The 26541-nt window shown below is 34.9% G+C and overlaps 1 protein-coding gene across 1 annotated transcript in view; it reads left to right on the top strand.

Moving 5' to 3' along the window:
- LOC138712640 (voltage-gated inwardly rectifying potassium channel KCNH6-like) overlaps nt 1–20441 on the top strand; it is a 352191-nt gene extending 331750 nt beyond the window's left edge. The window contains exons 9-10 of the mRNA XM_069844606.1: nt 15062–15178; nt 20373–20441. Coding sequence (XP_069700707.1) covers nt 15062–15178; nt 20373–20441 — 186 coding nt within the window. The remainder of the gene's footprint in view (nt 1–15061; nt 15179–20372) is intronic.
- The last annotated feature ends 6100 nt before the right edge of the window (nt 20442–26541 follow it).

The raw sequence follows: 26541 nt of genomic DNA, 5'->3' as shown, positions 1-26541 counted from the left end.
GTAGTTTACCTTTCAATCTATGGGGTGAACTGCGGAACTTTAAGATATTTAAAGAGACATCACCGGCAATGAAGAAAATTGTGAAAATGGTGACATTGAGAGATGCGACACAATAACGATAAACTAAGCAATAATGACGACACGTAAAAGTTTGGCAGCTCTATTATTATAATGACATCGATGGTTAAGAATTCAAAGGTGCTATGTCCAGAAAACACAGTTTGTCGGAAATGACAAAAAAAAAGTATTTGAGAGCAGGCAATCCTGGGGTTTTATCTTGTCATAAATGTTATGGTATTTTGTTCAAGGAAGGACAAGAATGAAAATTACACCAAGACAAGTCAACTGGTATCAAAATTATAGATTTTTATTTTTTGAATATACAACCTTTGTGCTATTAGTCATCGATATACTGTCAATTATTGAGATGTGAACATTTTCGGTTTATATAAAATACCCTCGTGTATGTACCACTTTTTTTTCTGCAGACTACCGAATTTCACTTAATGCAGGTTTGCAACACTAGTAGCAGCAGTTATAATCAATCCTCCTTGTATAAAGTTGTAGGTAATGTACTGACAATGGAAGGGTTTCGGCTCGAACAGGAATTTTTGGTTAAAAATTTGTACAGAGACTTACCTCAAAATGGTGATGAAAACCCTAAAAGCATTCATTTGTGTAACTCTCCGTTTGGTTGGTATTGGTCAATACACTTCTTTAAACATGTACATGAGGATTCTCTATAAAATGCATGAAACAGCATGGAGCAGAGCAATAAGCACAACACGCAGAAGCAACACCTGAACAATCTCCTGAACCACACTCCAGTGCTGAAAAATCAAATGCCACCTGAATTACATTTTTGAAGTCCGAGACTTGTTCAGGATTCACGTAACCAGCAGACTGGCAGGGATATTGAAGCATAGGACGGTACACTGGAGCAGACAACTGGTTATGAATAACAGAGTGCATTTTCATTATAAACACTCGATTTCCCAAGTTAAGTTCTGGATTATCAGCAAGAGTCCTTATGCAATCTGTTATCCTCCGAGCATATATTTTGTATTGTCTAAGGAAAGAGATATCCAGAGGCTGGATATATTTAGTTTTTTAGGTGTAATGATCATACATTCCATGTCCTAGGCTTGGAATGATTCATTTATTAAGATTGCGTCCTTGTGCGTATTCAATGACTCACACAACAGTGAACATTTTTGATTAGCTGCAATATTTTCAGACAGAACGTTGGAGAAAATGTTCTTAAATGGGCTTCAGACATTTTACCACTCGCACTAGTTTCTAGGCTAAGGTAGGGTAAGGTGTCCCGTCCCCTTAACTTGTGCAGTGCTCTCCCCACCCCTCAACTTATACAGTGCTCTAACAGACAAACCACACATTACACAAACGAATGCTTTTGGGAGCTTTAGAGAGATGTAAAGATGGGCCTGTATACAAATTTTGGATACGAAATTCCTGTTCGAACAGAAACTCTTCCCTTGTGAGTATTCGGTTCCGGACAATTGGCCACAGAAAATTGGTAACTGGGATAATTTGCCACAGAAAATTAGTAACTGGGATAATTTGCCACAGAAAATTGGTAATAGGGACAATTCGTCGCAGATAGACAATTTGCCACACCGTCCATTATCCAAAAATGGGACCGTAAGAATTTATTTAAACGTGAATTAGTGGCAAATATGATAAGTTTCACGTTGTCCTCCGGTTCAAAATACAACAACCACCTTTCTCCTTGTACGGTCTTAGTGTATCTGTCGGCTATAACGTTCAGTTCGTCAATATTTCTTGGTTCAGGTGGTAGGAGCAGCTTCCTGGCACGGCGCACAGTTTTTTTAATAGATGGTTTCTTCGGTAGATTCACATTGGCTTCGCTTACAATACGCTGTAACTCATTTTGAATCATGACAGACGTTGGTTCTCGGGAAGTTCCCGCCCTTGCCTTCATGTTCTCTACACATTCCTTTGCCTTAATCCTTCCCCAGTCTGCAGAATGATTCTTGTGTTCAGACGGTTCTTTGACGACATTGCTTCCATCTTCTGATAACGTGACTGTTGCATTACACCCGCCACGCATGTCACAGCGCCAAACAACTCCATTCTTATTTTCTCTAAGTCTCGTGTACATGTAGTCAAGATATATTAATTTGTCAGAGCCTCTTTCTGATTTTGTGAAGCGAATTTCTTCCGCCATAGTTCCTATATTTTAGTTTACAGCTTCTAGATTTGTCTTGTGTTACCATAGAAATATATTACAGGGACATCATTTTATTTTTAATTCAATTTTTATATTCCCTGAGTTTTTGAATGTACTCCACTCCCACCCCTTCAACTAATGAAGTTCAACCGTCCTCCACACAGATCCAAGACCGCATATACAATCATAGTATCCTTACGGTCATAGTAAACAGTACGTTCCAAAAATATGTTCGCGTTTTCCAGTGACGAAAGAGCTTTCAATATTGAATCATTTTCGCACAGGTACTGTCGTCCGTTTGCCTATGTCGCATCCCGGTTTCCCCCACCAGCTTTTATTCGCCAGCTAGTGGCTGGGCTGTCTTAGCTCTTTTCTCAGAACATTAATTTCTGTTGGGAATTGGACGTCTATGTAATATTATAGAACTGTTTAAAATAACTTAAATAAAAGGGCCTCGTTAAGTAATTAACTGCCACGTGATTTCCTCCCTTTCTACGACCCTACGACATAACCACTTGGAGGGATAGTAGATAGTATGTCTGAGTAATTTTATCTTTTCGGGTCGAGCAGAAGTGAAGATTGAATTTACAGTACGTAAGGTACTCTTTTATAGAGTAGGTACAGAATTATTTCAACATGAGTTACTAGTACGAAGGACGAAACTGGTAATTGGGATTAGGTACAATAGTCTATAGTGCGATAATGTGCACATTAGAACTGAAGCCTGTATCGAAATGAACGGCCACAATTTTAAACATTGCGTTTAAATATCCGTATTATGATTATTTTTTTATTTAACTTCATTCTCTATATTGTAGGCTAATGTGCTGTAGACAGTATAATATACACTGCATAATGAATACGTCCGCATGGACAGCTCAGTTCGTGAGTAAAAACACTCATTGTTAATACTGTACTGTATTTTGATTAAACAAAAACCTAATGAAAATGATCAAAATCAAAAGCGCTATATTTCCTAGTTTACGTAAATGGATGAACTACTTTTCTTTCCTCCTATACCTAGTAAAATGATTTGTTTATATATTACGCCAGTATCATCGAACTCCAGTAGTGGAAGGGGGTAGCAAACGGCGTTGATCCAGAGGTATAGCCAAGGTAATTTTAAAAATGTTAGTAAAAATAAAATGATGTCTCTGTATAAAGTATCCTGGTATATGTACCAATTTTTTTTTCTAAAGACTACAGAAGTTTACTTAATGCAGGTTGGGAACACTAGTAGTATCCGTTATAATCAATCCTCTTTGTATAAACTTGTAGGTAATGTACTGAGTATTTACTTCGCAAATGACCAAATTACGTGTTAAGGTTCAGATCGATCAATGCAATATCGACAACAGCATCGAAAATGAATTAGAGATTGCTCACTTTCCTACTATGTTTCCTTCATTGGACAGTCATCCTCTTCTAGGGCGTGTGTAAACCGGTTTTTATCAAAGTCGATGCACACACTATTCCTATAATTACAACTCAAAATCGTAAAGTATTGTAACAATTTGTAAGTCCAATCGCACGAATTTAAATATTGGGCCCAAGATAGACTATTAACTTTACCCTAACTCTTCATATTACATTAACAAAACAAGTGACTATATGAGTTGTGTAATCCACCGTGATACACAAAATACTCGGAAGCCTAATCCTGAAAACTTGTAAAGTTTTCTGTATATTCCTCAATACAGAAAAGAAAGAAGGCACATTTAAATCTGTTCAGGTGATGAAATCACGCGTATATCTAAAGACTATCACATAGTCTAACTTCCATGTTTTGGGATCTACATTATCATCGTTTTCTTTCTAAGAGAGAATGTCACACTGAGAAAAGCAAAGACTTATTTTCCATTTTGAAATTCCACCAACCCACAATTGCAATTAAAATTGATGTGTTTTATTCCTGATCGTTTGTAATAATAATAATAATAATAATAATAATAATAATAATAATAATAATAATAATATTAATCAGTGCTTCTTTCTAACGGAACGGCGATCCTAACATAATTTTTGTTTGAATTCCAATTAGGCCTTGAAAGTCTTAAAATTGGACGAAAAAGAAGGTTATAAACGACAAAATTCCCGTGTACTGGACAGTGATCATCTATCTTCCGCTGTTATATGTTCTACACAGACTTCCGCCACCTTTTTCTCCAGAAAAAAAGCACTAATAATAATAATAATAATAATAATAATAATAGGCTAACAATAATAATAGTAATAATAATAATAATAATAATAATAATAATAATAATAATAATAATAATAGCATTGGCATAATAATTTGAAATAACTCTTGTCTGTCAGCTCATACAAATGAAAATGTACCATGAGAAGAGGCGATCTATATCAGATTCATTGAATTTCTCATTTCTGTTTATTATAGTAATTTATAGTTACATATAGGCCTACTCTTCTAGTGAAATTCACCTCCAGCTTTATTTTTCATGAAATATATGAATCCAGATATTATCATGAGGACATAAATATTTTCACCATTAAAATGACATATTCAGCCATTTTCTTCGAAGTGAAAGCGAAAATCATATGAAGTTAAAAAAAAAAAAAACAGGAAATTCAATCAAAGTAAATATGGAATATGAAGCTTACCAGAGAACGTTTCTTTCTCTTTCTGGGGAAAGGAATCATGTCCTCTGAGTGTAAAACCTCTTCAGGCCGCTGACATACAAGTTATTTTAGTTTACTTAAAAACACATGTCATCTCGAAGCGACCGTCATTAGATTACGTTGATATCGATAAAAGACATCTCTCTGGAACTTTGGAGACATAAACTTTATTGGTGTACTTAAGATGACGTACCATTATACTCAAAAAGAGGATTTGAGTGTAAAATATGATAGAAATATTTTATGGGAATAGGAGGAGATACAAGGTCTAAACTTTCTTCGAGGAACTCCCTAAATTTCTCACTTACGTACGTATACATACATACATACATTGTAATGATAATTGTAATCGAAATAGTTCATTCGTAATCCTAACCCTAATTATAATTCAAAGAGTTTAAAGTAGTTCAAGAATTGTATGTAGTGTTACTATGTAACGGAGCATACAGTAAAAAAATACATACATACATACTGTACATACATACATACTGTACATACATACATACATACTGTACATACATACATACATACTGTACATACATACATACATACATACATACATACATACATACATACATACATACATTACATTACATTAATTACACACATACATTACATTGCATTACATTACATTAATTACACACATACATTACATTGCATTACATTACATGCATACATACATTACATTGCATTACATTACATACTTACATACATTACATTGCATTACATTACATTAATTACACACATACATTACATTGCATTACATTACATACTTACATACATTACATTGCATTACATTACATTACACACATACATTATATTGCATTACATTACATTAATTACACACATACATTACATTGCATTACATTACATACATACATACATTACATTAATTACACACATACATTGCATTACATTACATTACATTACATACATACATACACACATACATACATTACATTAATTACACACATACATTACATTGCATTACATTACATACATACATACATTACATTACATTACATTAATTACACACATACATTGCATTACATTACATTACATACATACATACACACATACATACATTACATTAATTACATACATACATTACATTGCATTACATTACATACATACATTACATTGCATTACATTACATACATACATACATTACATACATACATTAAATTACATAACTTACATACATACATTACATACAAACATTACATACATACATACATACATACATACATACATACATACATACATACATACATACATACATACATACATACATACATACATACATACATACATACATACATACAGTTTAATTGGTTAATTTACGACGCTTTTTCAACTGCTAAAGTTATCTAGCGTGTGAATGAGATGTAGGTGATAATTTGAGCGAAATGAGCCCAGAGTTCAGCGCCGAAAATTACTCAGAATTTGGTCTTGAGGGGCTGAGGGAATAACCCGGAAAAACCTCAACAGGTAACTTGTCCTAACCAGGATTTGAACCTGGGTCCCGCTCATTTCACAGTCAGGCATGCTAACTGTTGCTCCATTGCGGTTGACTACATACATATAGACACATCTCGGAGCCGACTATCCTCTTTGCTATTCCAGGAGATATTAAACTAAAGCCCCTCTGACGAGAATGCACGAACTGAACAGCTATCGCTGATAAAAGAAAGGCGTGCTGTAAAAGTTTGAGTTTCCGTAGACGTCACACATATCGATTGTAGTGCTGCCCCGTCGTCACGCTAGTTCCGGCGTTGTGTACATGGTCCTGCCTTCCGTTTGTGTGCACGGGCAGCGGAGGGAAATTATGCATTTCTCTGGGTTAATCTGTTTTAGCTGAAGAAGTTGTTCACATGTGAATCGTCATTTGTACATCATCAATTTCGAGTACTTTCTTGTGGCAGGCGATGATAATGAGTTGATAATGGAAAATCGTTGAAATTATAGCACGAAAATGGGTGCAAGCCTAGAAAATGTGATGCAACGACGTCTTTGTTCACCATGAATTGCAGAGTGTGATCCCAAATCTCGTTAAATCCATATGGACATTTTTATGACTTGTCAGACAGCGCATTTCTGATCCCAAACGTACAGCGGATCGAGTAGTTTCTTCTGGTACATCTGTTACGTCACGTGGATGCAAAAGCGGGGTAGAATTGCAAGCAGATACGCAAGGAATGGATCAGGACAGCACGTTTGCACATCTCCTTTTTATGTTAGGTTAGGTTCTTTTCAAACTGAAATGACGAGTGAAACGTACAGTTAAAATTACCCTAACCTAACCTAACCTAACCTAACCTAACCTAACCTAACCTAACCTAACCTATCCTAACCCAACTTAACATAAAAAGGTTAGGTTAGAGTAATTTTAACTGTCCTACGCTTCACTCGTCATTTCAGTTTGAAAAGAACCTAACCTAACATAAAAAGGAGATGTGCAAACGTGCTGTCTGATCCACTCCTGATACGCATGAGTTCATTAAATAATAATTATGTAATGCAGTCATGTCAGTTGACGCCCATAGGAGCAAGCGCGCGCTTTAGAGCCCAGGAGAGCCTGAGCGCTTTACAGCGGAAAGGAAAGAGACAGACGAAAGAAGTAGTATATGCCGCTTGGTTCGTGCTATATTCAGGGATGGCCAGCACTGATTCAATAGATAAAGGGAAGAGAACTAATTAAAACTGTATCCATGGTAATTTTTACATCTGTCTGAGAAATTTAAGTGCATTATAAGAATGAAACTTTTAATTTTAATGCTCATTTTTCACAAGTTTAATTTTTTTTATCCAAAAGAAATGTTTTCTCAACTTTTTAAATAGAAAAGTGAAATTTTCAGGTATAGACCTATTTATTTAGTAGCCTTAGGGGAGAGTCGGGTAGTATCGGACGTCGGGTAATATCGGACAGTGCGTGTCTTCCATCTACCACCATGTGGTAGTACCTGAATGACATGTTTACGTTTCTCTATGCGACATCACAGAAACGTAACCATGTCAATCAGGTACTATCATCGTGTGGTAAGATGAAATAAACTCACTGTCCGATATTACCCGACGTCCGATACTACCCGACTCTCCCCTACAGAATTTTTTCGTAAATCTAATAAACCGTAAATACATAATATTTTGAAAATATTCGCATGGAAATTGTTTGTAAGGAAATGAATTAACAAAGCAACTACTGTTACATCATAAGCAAAAGATACATGCCCATGTGTTGTAAAAATGTCAGCTCTATAGCTTCAGCAGATTTCGAGAAAATAATTTAATATTCTGATAAGTTAATATTTGTATACCGGTATGTATTTTTCTGTATGTGATTTGATCCTGGTTGAGTGGAAGAGAAGGCCTGATGGCCTTAACTCTGCCAGGGAAAATAAAACTATTCTGATGATAGGAAGTTGCTCACAAATATCACCTTAAAAGCATAATGCGATAAAAAGGTTTGTTATTGAATATTAGTTACACTTAAAACATACATAGCATCTAGGTAACTTTGCTTTGTACTGTAATATTGTTTTGATTAGTTCATTGATTACTTTTATAAGGCTAAAGGTACCATCAGTATCAATTCCAACTTATTATGTCATACTCAGTCTCTTTTTTGGGATATCACTTTCTTTATGAATGATGTGTTTCATCCATTTAGTACAGCATAGTTGTACTACTATGGAATTTATGTGAATATTCCTTCTTAACTCTTTATTATGTTATTAACATTTAAAACACAACTGCAATATTAAGAAATTGGTATTAGTACTTTTGTCTTACAGACAATATAGATAATATCAAACAGAAAGAAGCCATATAAAAATAACAACATAAAATTTCACGTTCCGTTTGAAGTTTGTGCACCACTGTTTTCTTAATCCAACAGGTTCCTTATTCATATACACAACCCTTCCTCTTTCCATATTTAGCGCTTGATGCTCGCACACGACGTCAAGGTCAGAAAAATGCGCTTGCTTTGACATCACTGATGTAATGTATTATAAATATGCCCCTATAACGTTAAATGATGTAGAAAGAACATTATCTTTGTTTAAACAAATTTTATGTGATGTTCGTAACAGATTTGCATTCCATAGCATCAGAATATATCTTTTCGTTTACTGAAACGGGATAGGTTTTGAAGAAAAATGAATTATTTTTTATATATTGTGTAAAATGTAAATATTGCTAATTTATTTATTGATTTTTGTTATTATGTTGTCCCAGTAACGTCATGTGACGTAGGAAGAACATTTTCTTAGCTTAGACAAATTTTTACTGGCGGTTATAGTAAAAGATATGAATTTCATAATCTCAGAATATATGTTTTTGTTCACTGTAACGGAGTTGATTTCGTTAAATGAATTAATTGCATATATTGAATTTATAGAGAATTTACAGTTTATGTGTATCATATTTACTGTTATGTTCTGTAATATGATTATATTGTATATAGTAGTTGAGTATTATTATCGATTTAATTATAAATAATTGATTAAATGGCGATTTTACTCGTGTTAATTGCGTAAGCATGTGCGGCTTATAGCTGTTTCGGTGCTTCTTCACACCATCCTCAAAGATCGCGGCGTCAACTCGAACTTCGCTGCCTGTTGTGTGGGTGCGTTCGATTGTTGAAAGTGTTGAAATGTGGTGTCAAATAGTGTGTGTGTTCTGAAATTGATCTGTGTATTGTGATTTTGATCAGGGTGTTTTTTAGTGTGTCTGTATATTTCATATTGTTCTAATATTTTAGTATTTAGTATTTATTTATTTAACGTGGTAGAGATAAGGCCGTCAGGCCTTCTCTGCCCCTCTTCCAGGAGATTCCAACTACGTATAATATGAAGAATAAAATTACAATTAGTTTTAGATTTACAATTACAATTATAAATTAAATTACAATTAGTATTAAATTTACAATTACAATTACAATAAAAATCAAAGTACGAAAATATTACCTCACTAATTAAAGCTAGATAATTTATCATAGAAAAACAAAATTGTATAGTGATGAAATTACTGGATATTGAAATATTTTGTGATAGATTAAGAGAACTATTTACAAGAAATCAATTACTGACCAAGTGCCTAGTAGACCCAAGTTTGCGTTTGAATTCAATTTTATTCGACAGTCCCTGATGCTAGCAGGTAGCGAATTCCAGAGTCTTAGCAGAGCTATTGTGAAAGAAGATGAGTATGAGGAGGTGCGATGGGATGGTATTGTTAGTATTGTTTCATGACGAGAGCGTGTGTTCAGATTATGGTGGGAAGAAAGGTAAGTGAAGCGAGACGACAGGTACGAAGGAATAGAAGTGTTCAAAATTTCGAAGAGAAAGAGAAGTGAATGTAAATTTCTTTTCTTATCTAGTTTAAGCCAACCTATTGCTTCCAGGGATGGGGTGATATGATCATATTTACGAACATTGCTTACAAAACGTACACACAAATTATGAGGACGTTGAAGTTTCGTTTTGTTGTCGCTGGAAAGGTCAGTCAGTAAAATGTCAGCATAGTCAAAATAGGGAAATACAAGTGTCTGCACAAGGGTCTTTTTTAAGCAAGAGGGGAGATGAACATTTATCCTTTTTAGCACACGGATAATAGAATATACTTTTCTGCAGGTTTCTGTGATCTGCATGTCCCAGGTGAGATTATTATCCATGTGAATGCGAAGATTTTTTCTGAAGAACTGAAAGGGATATGCACTGTACTTACTTTAACGGGGGAAATGTCAAGGTGTTTTACAACGTCGGTTTGCCGTTTGGGTCCGTCTTTCCAGGATTGATTTTAAGATGGAGTTTCTTTGTCCATGTCACAATCGAGTAAATGTCTTCGTTCAATTTATCTATAGCGTCATTTACTCGGTAGTGTTCTAGTGTGTTGAGTTTTTGGTTTTTGGGTTGTATGTGTAGGATTTCCATGTCTGTAATAATAAATGAATGAATGAATGAATGAATGAATGAATGAATGAATGAATGAATGAATGAATGAATGAATGAATGAATGAATGAATGAATGAATGGTTGAAATTACAATAATACAGTAAATCATAGTAAAAACAAAATTATTTACATTGACTACTTGCTTTACGACTCTCTATACATCACAACGATTTACGTGCAACATGTAAACATAGACACGGCAACACCGTCCCGTTACCATGGTTACGCGTCTCTTGTGATTGGTTGATTTGAATGGTTGCCATGGTAACATGCTAAAGACGTCATTTGTCAAGTCGCAAGTTGTTTTGGACAGACCATAGTTCTACTTGATTTTGAGGGAAATTTAATATTAGATCTGTTTTAAGTTATGCACGAAACTATGCTTGGTTTATTCAATTTATACAATTGTGTTAAATTTCTGTATAATATGAAATAGTAGTTTTTTCCCCTGCATCTTTCTTCACACTATTGCAATGGCTTCTTCTAAACTTCCTGCCAAAATTCTTCTGGAATCTATAGGACGTCCTCTGGTCTTAGATAGACGGATAACAAAAGCACTTAACTGTCCCTATCTTAGAATGGATTTTTTTTTACTTCCTGGACCGCACCCACTGGGTGGAGCCCATGCCATCAGTCGGAAAACATGGATCAACCATTATTTCTTAAGACAAATTGTAGCGTCACCTTGATAAATTATTGTAGATTGAAGATCTGCACATTTCGATATATTAAACAATATAATTATAAAGAGGCAAGAGAATTCGATATTGTGCGCATGTTATCAATTATCAGGAACTAAATTGAATGCGTAATATACGTGACAGCACTATATTGGGTTATCCGTAAATAATGTTGTTAATTTTGGGGGGTTATTCTTTGAGATATTTAAAAAAAAAAGTTTTTTTATGATTTTGATCTTTTTACTTCCTTTTTGAGGAAAAACAATTGTTTTATATGAAACATTAGCGTGTTTTGGGAAAGCCATTGATTGAATTCTCATTATAGGCAACTCAGTCAATTTAAGAGAGCAGTGCATTATGATGATATATGATTGAATGAATTTTAGTTTGTTCTTTAAATGTGCAGAAATTTGATTCGAACAAAGGTAACTTTTAGTTCTGCAAACAATTTTTAAAACATAATGCAAACTGACAACGCTGTAAACGTTATTTCCTGGAGAAAGGCAGTTCGCATATGAGAGGAATATGTGATACAACAGGAAATGTAAACATAACACACACAATTGAGGAGTTCTATGTAATAGGGGCCTATGACAGGGGACCATTTTTTGAGAGAAACAGGAATAAAGAATTAAACTATGCATAACTTTTTATATATTACTTTTTTACTCGTTGCAACATTATACAAAAAATACTCTTTCCTATTATACACCCCAGATAGGTCGGCCTTATAGGCTTTGACGTTAACAACTTTTGTCAGGTTTACTACGCTGCCATCTAGTTGTTACGTAACGAGTCACGTTATAATTCCCATTTGAATTGCATTAGGGACTGTACTGCCATCTCGTGTTCGTTTACGGCGGACGGGTGGCGATCCTGGCGGTTGTTCTCTTCAAAGTGCAAATGATTTTAACATAGCGATGACCTATCTGTTACATATATGATCTAGGGTATAAACTAAGTTTTTTTTTTTCAGTTTTCATATAGGTAATGATGTTCGAAGTGATGCTTATATGGGCTCTTTTTATGGAGAACAGCTGTTCACGATCCCCTTTTATATAGAAGTATTACATTGTTATGTTACACAGTAGGCCTATATTAATACAAAAATACGACTTAGACGTAAACAGAACACAAAAATTAAAATCTTAAACATATTTTAACAAAATGTGAACATAAATCATTTTGTATGAAATTTGGAACATAAGTTATTCTTTTTTTAACAGGAAGTGAAGTTAATCATTAAGATTTAGTTCACCATCAGTAGCTCCTTGTCCATTTTCACTTCTGGTTTGCAGGAAAAATTCTCCGTACCAAGCAACATCATTTGGTTCCAGGAATTTGAATAAACTGCGCATATCTTTTTCTTTTGCTGAGTTCAGTTGCACAGGGTGGCTTCCCAATAACCTAGTGTCTATATTCATGTCAGTCATTTTTACTTGAAGTATTTCTTGCTTAAATCTTCTTGTTTTGTTACTGTAATTTTTTCAAAACATTTATTTTTACAGCATTGTGTAACTCAGACCTGCAGAACTGTAGCTCCTCAGAGCGACTGCCTTCTTACCCCTTCTACCCCACTCCCTTTTCTACCAGTGTGGTCATAGCGTTCTAGTTACGCTCGGTTGCATCAACATTCGTTCTCGCGGCGGCAGGTACACAATACGCTATCAAGCATTACAAATGAACAGATAATAAAATCCTTAGGAATATACCTTTGGAAAGTCGGAGAAAAATGAATGAGGGAAATAAATAAGTTAAAAGACATGTAAAATAAATTTTAAAGTGTATGTGTGCATATATTGTAAGAAGATCTACCTATGTATATATCGTCCTATTAGGCTACTAGTAAAACCGATTAATTCCACTTTTTGTGTGAAATAAGTTAAGTACAGTCCCCGACATGTCTTTCCGTGGTCTGTATTCTACTAAAATGAAATAAGTCCGAAATGTTGTAGGAAACAAACCAATATTTGAAGAATTTATGATGATTTTTCGCGCATTAAATTCCTGTTTTACAAAACTTGCATTACTGGACTTAACTGGTTTTACTACTAATAAAACGATATGTAAATTTAATGTTAATAAGTGAGTGATAGCTATATGACCGGAGGTGAAAGCTGTAATTCAGCATTGTAACGGACTGCAGCCAAATAAATGAATAAGTGGATGACTAAATAACTAAATAAATAAATATATAAACGCACTGCAGTTTGAAAAGAACTGGAACATGGCAAAATCTAAATCCGTGAAGGAATACTACTTCCAAAGGAAATGGGATATGATTATTTTGTTGTTGAAGACGAAAGAATTGCTTGTTTACTGTGTCTCATCCAACTTATAGTTGAGCCGCTTGCACCTACCTTGAGCGGGAGGCGTCAGGTGTTTCAGGCTTGAAGCACGCGGCTGGTTGTTGGTACGCCAGCGCTGTTGACAGATCTAAGTCGGTGCTCCGAGAACAAGTTCATATGGTATTCGGTTTCAGACGACTCCGCAAGTATAATACAGTTAGTTCAGAACAAGGCAGAAGACCGTAAATGCATATTGTGGCTTTTGTGTTCCATATAATATAAATCAAAAATAAAATAGCTCCAACGTCAAACTTCTCAATGCAATGCGTAATAAAACACAAGGCACCCAATATGAGTTTCCGTATCAAAGAAATACTTTAATGGAACTATTACATTCAATGGGGTTTAAATATAAAATTCATGGACCTCAACCAGCAGCAATGGAATCATTACGAATACGGATGTGGCGGTCTTCGTATTTACGGAATATAGAGTATTATCGACAACTGAGTTGTGAAGAAGTATACTTAGACGAAACATGGTACGATACCCATGACAGAGTAAAGTGTCGTTGGTCAGATGGGTCAAGTTATTGTGATGACAATTTTTCTTCAGGTAAAGGACAACGAATAGTATTTTTATATGCGGGGGGGAAGAAATGGTTTCATTCCAGGAGCACTATTCGTTACCCACCAAAGTATGTGTGATGTCCCGGGACTATGAATTCTAAAATATTTGAAGAATGGTTTGAGGAATGTTTGCTAAAACGGCTGGAAGAACCGTCTAACATTATTATGGTTAATGCCCCATACCTTTCCCGTATTGTTAATCCTGTACCTACCACTAGATCAACAATAGATGTCATTAAAACGTGAAAATAACATCCCTTTGCCCTCGCCAGTCCCAACAACAAAGTTACATCTGCTACAAGAGATAAAACGTAGCCATGACAGAAAAAAATATGTATGTAATTGACGAACTATCATCGAAATATGGCCATGTTGTACTGCGACTGCCCCCTACCATTGCCATAGAATTCGTTTAGTTGGAACTGTAGAGAAATGTCCGGTGAGAAAATGCATTGGGAAATAAAAGTGTTCAAGAAGTACGCGATTTAATAGTAACTGTGATTGATGACATTAACAATAAAAGCATTGAGTAAAGTATATCGAACATGTAAAGACAAAAGAGTGTGATTATCGCGGCTTAGAAGCTAGCTTGGAATCTTGTATAATTGATTTAAATAGTGACTCAACAGACTTTGAATAGGAGGTGTTCGTGTTTTAGTTCTGTATTTACAAGACGCACACGAAGGTTCACTTCAGTCTTCAGAAGGAAGAGACGGCAACGCAGCGTTGTTTACAAGGAACCTGCTCGGAGTCGCGTGCCTACTTGCTCCCTGCGGTAAGTGTGTCCAATCGCACGTTCCGAGTGGCTCTCATTTGAGCGGACGTACTTTATTTCTACTCGTCATTTCAATATTAAACCACATTTCAACATAGCTCATATTAAGATTTATGGAATAGACGAATTTTCGGGGAAGTTCATTATTACGAACTGTATATTGATTATTTATTTATATAGGCTACTATTAAATTAAGGACATCACTCGTTCTGTTCATTTTGTATTGAAATGAATAGTGACTGTCAAGGTTCATTACTTAAATACTACAAATTTATGTTTACGTAGGTGATGATAGGAGGAACGTTTTCGAAAATCTAAAGCAGGCTAGGTGCAAAGAAATCTCAAAGAAACTACCGACAGGAAATCTAGCATATTTGAAAACTTTGAAATGAGATAACGCATTATAAATACAATTAATTTATTACAATCCTTTTTGAAAATTACATGCCGCCACTGATGGATCTTGAAATGTAAACAACTCTACGCAGAAGTCGATCATCCCCAACAGAAGTGCAGGCCTGGTGTAACTAGAAGAAACTGTTTGCTAGAAATACCTTCACTAGTAACAGATATTGTATAGCTTTCGCCGGAATTTCTTTTCCTCCAGAGTGTCATTTATATTTGTTGCTGTTGCTCCAAGATATTTTAATTTTTCCACCTCTTCGAAGGATAAATCTCCAATTTTTATATTTCCATTTCGTACAATATTGTGGTCACGAGACATAATCATATACTTTGTCTTTTCGGGACTTACTTCCAAACCTATCGCTTTACTTGCTTCAAGTAAAATTTCCGTGTTTTCCCTAATAGTTTGTGGATTTTCTCGTAACATATTCACGTCATCCGCATAGACAAGAAGATGGTGTAAAAATAATAATAATAATAATAATAATAATAATAATAATAATAATAATAATAATAATATCATCATCATCATCATCATCATCATCATCATCATCATCATCATCATCATCATCATCATCATCATCATGTACTAGTCCCAAAAGAACTTTTACGGCCTGAAATATTAATATACGTTACAAGAGCGGTATGTTGAAGTTTTCATGTTCGAGGAAAAGTTTGAAAAAGCGAAACGTAGATGAGCTTTTTTAATTTCCGAGAATTGAAAGAAAACATACCGCTCGTGTATCGTACATTATTTTGTGCGAAGATCGTCTATTACATACCTGAAAGAGGAATTTCTAATTAGTTGCAATGAAATCTCCATCTTCGTTTCTGTTCAATGACGGCAAATTTGGAAAACAAAAATACCTATCTTCAACATTGTTGCTTTAAGATGTTTTCTGTGTTTACTATACTCCAGCAGGCCGTGTTATACGTCTGTCTTTTTTTCCCTCCAGTCTATAAATGCGAACTTAAAACAAACGGTAAGGTTATGTAATGATTTAGAGTTTACTTAATGTTTGCAAATATTTAAAAACAATAATTAACAGTGCAATTTAGGTGAAATTGCAGTGGTAAGTTTCCAATTTATAATTATTACTATATTGAACGTCTCTAAAAATAATATGTTAAAAGCCTAAAGCAGTAAAATCAATATGTCACTTAAGCGGTAAGAAGAGGGAAATTGTTATTTGTATCAGGTTGGGAATACTGAATGTGGAATTTTAGACTTACCGTGGATTGGTTTTGTGCGGAAACCAATCAAATACGCACGATCTCGCACAAAAGCGATTTTCTTGCCATTTTTTCATAGGTCGACCAAGTGACCGTTTCCCATTTGGACGATACTTCATTATTGCCTTAGGGATCCTGGATGAAACCATTCTTGAGACGTGTTCCTTCCAGTTTAACTGATATCTGGAGAGACAGTCCAGTATTGATGACACATTAAGTTCTTGAAGGATATCTTCATTTTTCTTTCGATCCCATTTAGTGTTCGGCGCATGAATCTCATCTCGCAAGCTGTTAGTCTGCTTTCATCTTTTCTCCTTATAGTCCACGCTTCACTCCCATAACATAAGACTGGTCGAGCTGTTATTTGATAAAGACGAGTACGAGTTGATTTTTGTACTAATGATGGTTTTAAAACTCTATTAATGATGCCCATTGATTTGTTGAATTTTTTTACAATTTTCTCTGACTATTTCGTTTATATGACGTCATTCCATTTTCGGCCAATGAAGTGTAATAAAATTTTGAATTCCAACCAATCACAGTCATACATCGCGATAATTTCTGCAGCTCGATTTATCACTATCAATTTATCGCATTGTCGTTCTTTTGTTTAGTCAGCTGTCGCCAACTGTTTCCACGTAAATCGATGAGCATGAATGCATTGTACTAAATAATGTGCGAAATTCTATTTCGACACCTACACCTTCATCTTCTAATTCCATGTCCATTGTATTCAAAGAAAATGACACTCCTTTATAACAATTGTTCATTTAATTAATTTATTAATCAGGTTATTTGTGTTATACTATAAAAAGTTTAAATTAAATTATGATTTCAGCAGATAATGAAGACGTAGTTCTGTTATAATTGCAAGAGAAAACCGCAGTACATGTAATTAACATTGTTAAACCTGTATTTCGCTTTTCGCAATTGGCATTACTGAATAACATTCAATTTCTTTATTTCAGTAATCGATATTCATCTATTTCGACTTCACAATGTCTGAATAGGTTAAGTATTCGTTACTATACAATTATTAACATTTTGTGATCGAATTTTAGGGATATATTATTTACATTTTTATTTTATTCAATAAATAGTCCTAATAAATGCCACTCGAGGTCTGAGATTTCCCAGATAAATCCACTCGCTTCGCTCATGGATTTATCGGCAAATCTCAGACCTCTTGTGACATTACTATAGATAAATCCAAATTTTCAACAAAAGAAAGTTTATATCCTAAATAATTAAACTCATTAACTCTTTCAAAAATTGTGTTATTTAAACAAATTTTGCTTGGTATTGGGTATTTACCACAAAAGGCCATTATTTTTGTTTTGTTAATAGATACTTCCATTGAATATTTTTGAGCTATTAAATTTAAATTATGTACCGTACTGACCATTGCAAATCACCTTCAGATGTTGCTAGTAAAACAAGATCATCTGCAAATGTTATTACATCTAATTTTAAATTTCTGTTAATAGTGATATTTCCGTGTTTTGTTTCTCTAAAATAATAATAATAATAATAATAATAATAATAATAATAATAATAATAATAATAATAATAATAATAATAATAATAATATAATATTAACAGCAATTTTCAACACAATTTTTTTTCTTCGCCCAAATTTAAAAAATAATAATAATAACATTAGTAATATTGATGATGATAATTACGCAGCGGATTCTTATGTAATTAAATATTCTTTTTGCGTGTGATAAAACTCAATTAACAAAGTTAAAAATTCCGAACATGAAGTTTCTAGTTTAAAACCCGAATTTTATTTCACATAAAAACACATATTTTCACAAAAAATTATGTAAATACATAATTTCAGGAAATCTATTATAAAGACATAAATCTTGGAGTTTTTTTACTTAAATAATTTTTTACAAGGAATTTTAAATATTTTAAAACTAAACCAATTATATCACTCAGAAGTACGTTATCTTTTTTAAGAATTCTTGGTTGCTTCGTGTTTCTAAGCGCTGTGTGGTGTATCCGTGATCCATTTTTGTAATAGTATCGCCTCAAGTTCTGAGAACTGCTAGGCAGCATATCAGTGTTATTATTAGAGAATAAATTAACATGGACACATAATTAGGAATGTTGCTGAAGATGATTTCATTCCACGCTTTATTTGTGAAACACAACAGATAAGAGCTTGGGTATGAACATTATTTAATTTACACAAATCTCTCGCCTCTCGCAAGGCAATAGAGGCCTACAGTATATTATCTTGTTGTGATTCCCTGTTATCGGGCTTCGTCAATCGATATCCTTCAAGAAATACTGAAAGATGGTTATTTAAAAATGATTTGGCTTTCCTATTAGCAAATCTAAGCTTTTTGTGTGACTCCATAAAAAAAAACTCGGAACATCCAAAAACCTGTTGTCTGTGCGTGCCGTGGAAATTAAACTAGACTCGCTACCATGTCCAGAAGTACAAGTACTAAGGGACAAATTCCAGAATGTGTTTGGGAAAAACAGTGGATATAAAAAAAAATGTGTAAAATTGCACAAGTATTGGAGAGTGTGCCTGTAAGTGAAATTGACGGTGTATGTGTTTGTGACATTCCTCTCTTTAAATATGCACGTCTGACGTCCTGTGATGTGGAAAGATCGTTTTCACAGTATAAGTCGTTGGTCAGAGATAATCGGCATGCATTTGTGATGGAGAATTTGGAGGTGACCTTTGGCCAACTACTAGCACTCAAGTGTGGTTGGTGAGTACCTAGTAACATTTTTTTTTTTCCAAGCTAAGTAAGGTATTTTTGTCATATTTAAAAAAAATATTTCTTTATTTTTAGCAAATATTTTCGTACTTCTTAGCACATAAAAAATAAATATATTTAAATTTTTAGCACATAAAAATCCGCTCCCTAATGATAATAAATGCCCATCTGTTCTACAGGTGCTCAACTTAATATTCGGTCAGGCTTTATATTGAATATTTAAAAACTTTAATAAACTATTTGAAGCGAAATAAATACATTAATGCGTATAAAACAAAAATATTTGTGCTTCATACAAAGTAAAGAATATAATAAATTTTTCCAAATTGACCCTGACATTACAAAAATCAAACTATTTATTCTTTTATCAACATAAACAAAAATATCAGAGTCAACTTAATATTCGGTCAAAAGTTAAAAAATAAAAAATACACTTCTTCATAACAACAGCAACAAAAAATTAATCATTTGTTGGGTACCCGTTCCGCTGGATAACATGCTGGGCATACTGGCAACGATCCTGATTGTATATGCTCCATCAATACGATTCCATTCCTCTTCCAGTCGCCTTTTTAACTCTTCTTTTTAAGAAACTGGCACTTTTCTCAGTCTTCTGTTCAGTTCATTTCATAGATGTTCTATGGACTTGGTGTCGGGAGATTGGGGTAACGTATTGAAAACTTGTGGACAGTTACACAGTACCCAATTGCGCACAATATGCGACTTATTTTTGGGATCATTGTCTTGGTAAAATTTGAATGTATTATGTATTCCCAACTTTTCAGCAATCTTGTGTAAATTTTCTTTTCAGAATTTGGAGATACTATTCCTTGTTCATGTTACCGTCAATGAAGACGAGCTCCCCTACTCCAGCAGCTGACATGCAGCCCCAAACCATAACTTTTCCTCCACCATGCTTCACAGTTGGTTGCAAGTTGTCGATTTTCATGTCTTCTTTCAACTTACGCCACACCATCACCCGACCAGCCTGACTAAAAACGCTAAATGGACTTTCGTCTACGAAAATAACGTCATTCCACTATGCTTCATCCTTGTCAATATTGTTGTTTGCAAACTCAAGTCTTTTCTTTGTGTTAACTTCAGATACCAGAGGTTTCATCCTAGTCATTCTTTCATGGTAACCACTCTTCCTTAACATTTTTCTAATTGTTTCATGGTGCACAGTCTTTGAAGATTCTTTTGCTAAGTCTTTTGCTAGTTGTGGAGCACTTATTCGAGGGTTCTTATTAATTTTCCTGATGATCGAACGTACATCTCTGTCCGTTAACTTTCTTGATTGCCCTCTCTACGGCACATATTCAATCCTGTCTTCATTCTCATATTCTCTAATTATGTCCCCGAATGTACTCCTTCTCATATTCAACATTTCGGCGATCTATGTGTACGTCCCTTTACATGGTGGAAAATAACAAGCTGTCGTTTTTCAAAACTAATATTCTTGCCTTTGCGGCCCATTATTACAATGATCTTGCAAAATCGGACTACAGGTCTGCAAGTGTTAACAGTAAGAAGACAACTGAGACATACCACTCCCACCCTTCACCGCGCAGTGCTTGCAGACGACATAGTAAACACAGAGAAAAAGGACCGTACCACACTGACCGAATATTAAAGTGTATGTAATTTTTTGCTTTTTATATTCAAAAGTACAAATTATATGGTATATTTTAATTCTGAATCAATAAGTGTTTGCTCAATATTCTTCTATCGTTTGCTTGAATTTATTAATTATGCTTTTTTAAGTTTTTTGCACTTACTACCTGACTCAAGTTCGAAGATAATGAAATTTAAAGTCTGGCCGAATATTAAGGTGAGTACCTGTATAACGTGCTTGCCCTATGCTATACTGACACATGAGGAACTATGAACATGTCTGATCGTCAGAAAAGCGGGCTTCACTTCAGACAAGACAGCACATCTTATTTACAGAGGACAAATTTCCATACCCTAGGTGGGATTCGAAACAATCCCGCTGAGATCCAGAGAACTTTAAAACTGGGTCTTAAAATAGCTGCAAACGCGAACACAGATGATGTAATAAATATTATACAGTATAAGTCACGGACTTGCATTGTCTGAATACTTTTTCGCGTAGTCAGATACCCGACACTATACCGGAAATTCCAGGAAGCAGATAAAAGAATGCACTGGTCGAGTATGATGGGAAGCCCTTATCGAATTGACACTTGTTTATGGCAAAGCGGAGTAGTGGTGGGTGGTCGGTATGCGATGTGTTGTTAGCATTCGAGTGCTGTGGATAGCTGGTCAACCCTCGAGTCGCCATTCTTCCCCCAGCGAACACAGGTAGAACGAGTTTTTGTTTTTACTATGGCTGGAAGAGGTCGTGAGGGGATTCAGTTGCAGACATTGGCTACAAGAAAGTCCGAGGATAAGGCTGAGAAGACAACGGCTGAGTGCGGAGTTAAAAAACTCAGTGCACCTCGGGAAGAAGTTTACTTTGCGTGTCAGGGCACTGCAAATAGTTCTCTGACAGCGACTGTCTCAAACGAGGTAATGTCTACGAGTGATATTATACAATTTAATTTACCAGGATTGACTTCGAGTAGAGCTGAGGAAGCCAAAGGAATTCCCAAGGCTGTTTCTGAAGATCAGTGCGACAAGACGAAAGAAAAAGACATGGAATCAAGTGCGCTAATAATGACAGAGGCATGTGCTCAACGAGAACATAAGTGCTTTGAAAATAATTCAACAGGAACCGAGGAAAAAGGAGTTGGAAGTGATATTGAGTTCAAAAAGCTTCTCCCAACGACGTCAGATAAATGTGAGAATGGAATTCGTTTGGAAGAGTGTGAATATGAGGTTAGGTATAACGGTTCAGCATTGCTGGAGCCCGCAGAAACTGTTTGTGAAGTTGTGCCGGAAAACACGATGGATGTTGGAGCTTCTGGAGTGATGAGCAATGGATCGGAAGACAGTGAGAGGAGTCTGGACGTGGAAGCCAAGATGAACTCCGTTGATGAAAATGGCGCCGTTACGGTGAGTCAAAGTGCACATAAATTTATTTGTTGCTTGGAGAGATGATAGGATATAATGTTTGCTTTCACTCAGTCAGGTGTAACTAGTTGTACAGGGACATCATTTTATTTTTACTAACATTTTTAATATTAACCTGGTTATACCTTTTGCTACCCCTTCCAACGACTGGAGTTCGATGATACTGCGTAAAATAAAAACAAATCACTTTACTAGGTATAGGAGGGAAGAAAAGTAGTTCATCCATTTACGTAAACTAGGAAATATCGCAATTTCGAGTTTGATAATTTTCATTAAGTTTTTGTTTAATCAAAATATAGTACAGTATTAACAATGAGTGTTTTTACTCACGAACTGAGCTGTTCATGCGGACGTATTCATTATGCAGTGTATATTATACTGTCTAAAACACATTAGCGGACAATATACAGAATGAAGTTCAATTGAAAAATAATCAAAATATGGATATTTAAACACATTTTTGAAAATGGTGACCGTTCATTTCGATACAGGGTTCAGTCCTTTTGTGCATATTATCGCACTATAGACTATTGTACCTAATTCCAATTACCAGTTTCGTACTAATAACTCATGTTGAAATAATTCTGTACCTACTCTGTAAAAACGAACCTTACGTACTGTAAATTCAATCTTCACTTCTGTCCGATCCGAAAAAATAAAATTACTCAGACATGCTATCTACTGTCCGTCCAAGTAGTTATGTCGGAGGATCGTAGAAAGGGGGGAAATCACGTGACAATTAATTATTTAACGAGGCCCTTTTATTTAAGTTATTTAAACAGTTGCATAATATTACGTAGACGTCCAATTCCTAACAGAAATTAATGTTTTCAGAAAAGACTAAGACAGCCCAGCCACTAGCCTTTTCAGCGGCGTGAGCAGAAACAGGTGGGGAAAATCGGGATGCGACGTAGGCAAACGGACGACAGCACCTGTGCGAAAATATGATTCAATATTGAAAGCTGTTTCGTCACTAGAAAACGCGAACATATTTCTGGAACGTACTATACTCAGTACTGCTTGACTGCATGTACGAGGCCTCGGTTGTGTTGGAAGTTTGCTAGTAGAAGGGGTGGGAGTGAAGTACACTCCAAAACTCAGGTACAATAAAAATTGAAGTAAAAATAAAATGATGTCCCTGTATAAACATCTTGCATACCGAATGATCTTATCTGTGTTATTTACAGTTTTTACCTATCTTCTTTACAAAATTGTCTCCTTATAAATGCATGTGGTATTATTAAATTACAAATCTTCGTTGTAAACTCATTCGCAAAAAGTAAATTTCATGTTCAATCTTTCGTACACTACTTTTAACACTTGAATATAAATAATTGATTAAATGGCGATCTTACTCGTGTTAATTATGTAAGCATGTGCGGCTTACAGCTGTTTCGGTGCTACTTCACACCATCCTCAGAGCCTTCTGTTCTCGGCGTCATCTCAACTTCGCTGCCTGTTGTGTGGGTGCGTTCGTGTGAAGAGTTGTGTCAAATAGTGTGTGTTCTGAAATTGATCTGTGTGTTGAGTATTTGATTAGAGTGTGTTTTAGTATGTCTGTATATTTCATATTGTTCTAGTGTGTTGAGTTTTTGGTTTTTGGGTTGTATGTGTAGGATTTCCATGTCTGTATTTATGTTACTGTATGTGTGGTTAGCATTAGTTATGTGTTCGGCATATGTAGATGTATTGTGTCCTCTGGTTATTGCTTTAATATGTCTTTGTGTCGAGTTTGGAATGAACTGCCTGTCTGTCCAATGTAGAAACTGTCGCAAATATTGCATGTGAGTTTGTATACGCCTGTGTGGTTGTATTTATTTGTGTGTGTGTTAAGATGTCTTTGTATTGTGTTTTCTGTTCTGTATGCTATGTTATAGTTCTGTTTTCTGAATGAGGATGCGATCTTGTGTGTGTTTTTGTTTTCGTATGTTAGTGTGATGTATTTCTTGTGTTCTTGTGTTTGTGTTGTGTTTTTGTGTTTGTTGAGTTTTTGTTTTGTCTTCCTTATGATGTTGTCTATTATGTTTGGGTTGTAACCATTTTCTTGTGCTATGTATTTGATTGTGTTCACTTCTTCATTGTAGTGTTGTTGGCTCATGGGTATGTTCAGTAATCTGTGTGCCATTGTCCTGAATGCAGCATGTTTGTGTTGTGTGGGGTGATTAGATGTGCTGTGTATGTGTGTGGTGGTGGTGGTTGGTTTTCTGTATATTTTGAAGGTGTGTTTGTTGTCAGCTTTTGTTATGGTGATGTCTAGGAAATTTATGGAGTTGTTGTTTTCAAGTTCCAGTGTATATTGGAGTTTTGGGTGTATTTTGTTTATGTATTGGTGTAGTTTGTGTATTTGTCGTTTGTTTCTTTTGTATAGTATGAATATGTCGTCTACGTATCTGTGCCAGTATATTATGTTGTCTGCATATTTGTTGTGGTCATTGTTGAGTATGTATGTTGTGTAAAAATATCTCTGCTAGTATGCTAGATATAGGTGTTCCATTGGCACAATAAAACACACCCTAATCAAATACTCAACACACAGATCAATTTCAGAACACACACACTATTTGACACAACTCTTCATCATACGAACGCACCCACACACAACAGGCAGCGAAGTTGAGATGACGCCGAGACACAGAAGGCTCTGAGGATGGTGTGAAGTAGCACCGAAACAGCTGTAAGCCGCACATGCTTACATAATTACCACACGTAAGATCGCCATTTAATCAATTATTTAGTAAATTTCAACTATTTCGATAGTTTACGTTAGTATAGGACAGGGTTTAAGCTAGAAAATAAATAATTGTCGCAAAAATTCACAAATGAAAAATTATATTTGTGCAAATTGCGAAAAGCTTGTGTAATATCCTACAGTAAATAATTTTACAGAAAGATAAAATTAATAAGGTATGCAGAAACAAAGTTATGTAATTTGTTTCTTTTAGTCTTATTACTTTCAACCACACTTTAGATATAGTCTACTTACGTAAGTAAATCATTAGACTTTGGTATCAGCGAATAGGGATGTAAAGAATGGACACTTCGCGTCGGTACCTTTGATGTAGCCGGACTGATTTCAATGACCTTCAAGCCAGCTAGAGCGTGAGATTCTGCTTTCTCCCTAGAGTTGGCGCTGACATCACACCAGCTAGCAGTCGACACAGCGGAAATATAACACATAATTAATACATCTAGGTACATTATGTACTCAAATAAAATAAATGGGATCCATTAGAGTTCCTTTATAATGAGAGTTGAGGCGTTGACCCCAACAACAATTAAAATATGTAATGATTTGATAGCGCTGAGAATGTAAAAAACAAAACTCTTGCGAGAAGTAAAACCATATACCTATATTATATTATTATACAAATATTAAACGAATTCGATACTTAATTTTATAATTTATTATATTATTTTATAATATAATTTATTATATCTGAAATATAAAATATTATTATTACAACTGGTTTGCCACTGAGAAATAAGGAAAAGCTGTTAACTTGAATTTATTTGAAGCAAAGCGTTATTGGATTATGCAATAAGGTAGGCGATGTTTGGATCCTGTGTCTCAATTCTATTCTCAATTATTACCTTAGCGTATGCTCGATTACACTAACCTCTAGCGCTTGAAAGTGGAACTATACGCTGGCACACAGAGAAACAAAACACAGGAAAATTCGCTCAGTGTCCATTCTTTATAATCCCTATTCGCTGGTGGTATGTAGGTTTAAAATCAATTACTGCTGAATTTACATCACATTAAAATAGCCTACTTTATTTAATGGGCACTCTAAACATTGAAATTCCTTACGAAAAGACCATTCAAGATTTATTGTTAGAAGAGTGCTAAGTCTCCTTACTCAAAGGTGGTTTACAATTCCAGTTTTTACAAGATTCATGCACACAATTTACAGTATGCGATGGAATTAAACAGGGTGTGAGGG

The sequence above is a fragment of the Periplaneta americana genome, chromosome 13 (genome assembly GCF_040183065.1).
Source record: "Periplaneta americana isolate PAMFEO1 chromosome 13, P.americana_PAMFEO1_priV1, whole genome shotgun sequence".
NCBI lineage: Eukaryota > Metazoa > Arthropoda > Insecta > Blattodea > Blattidae > Periplaneta > Periplaneta americana.
Note: the sequence above shows the minus strand (reverse complement) of the source record. Positions and strands in the feature narration are given on the sequence as shown.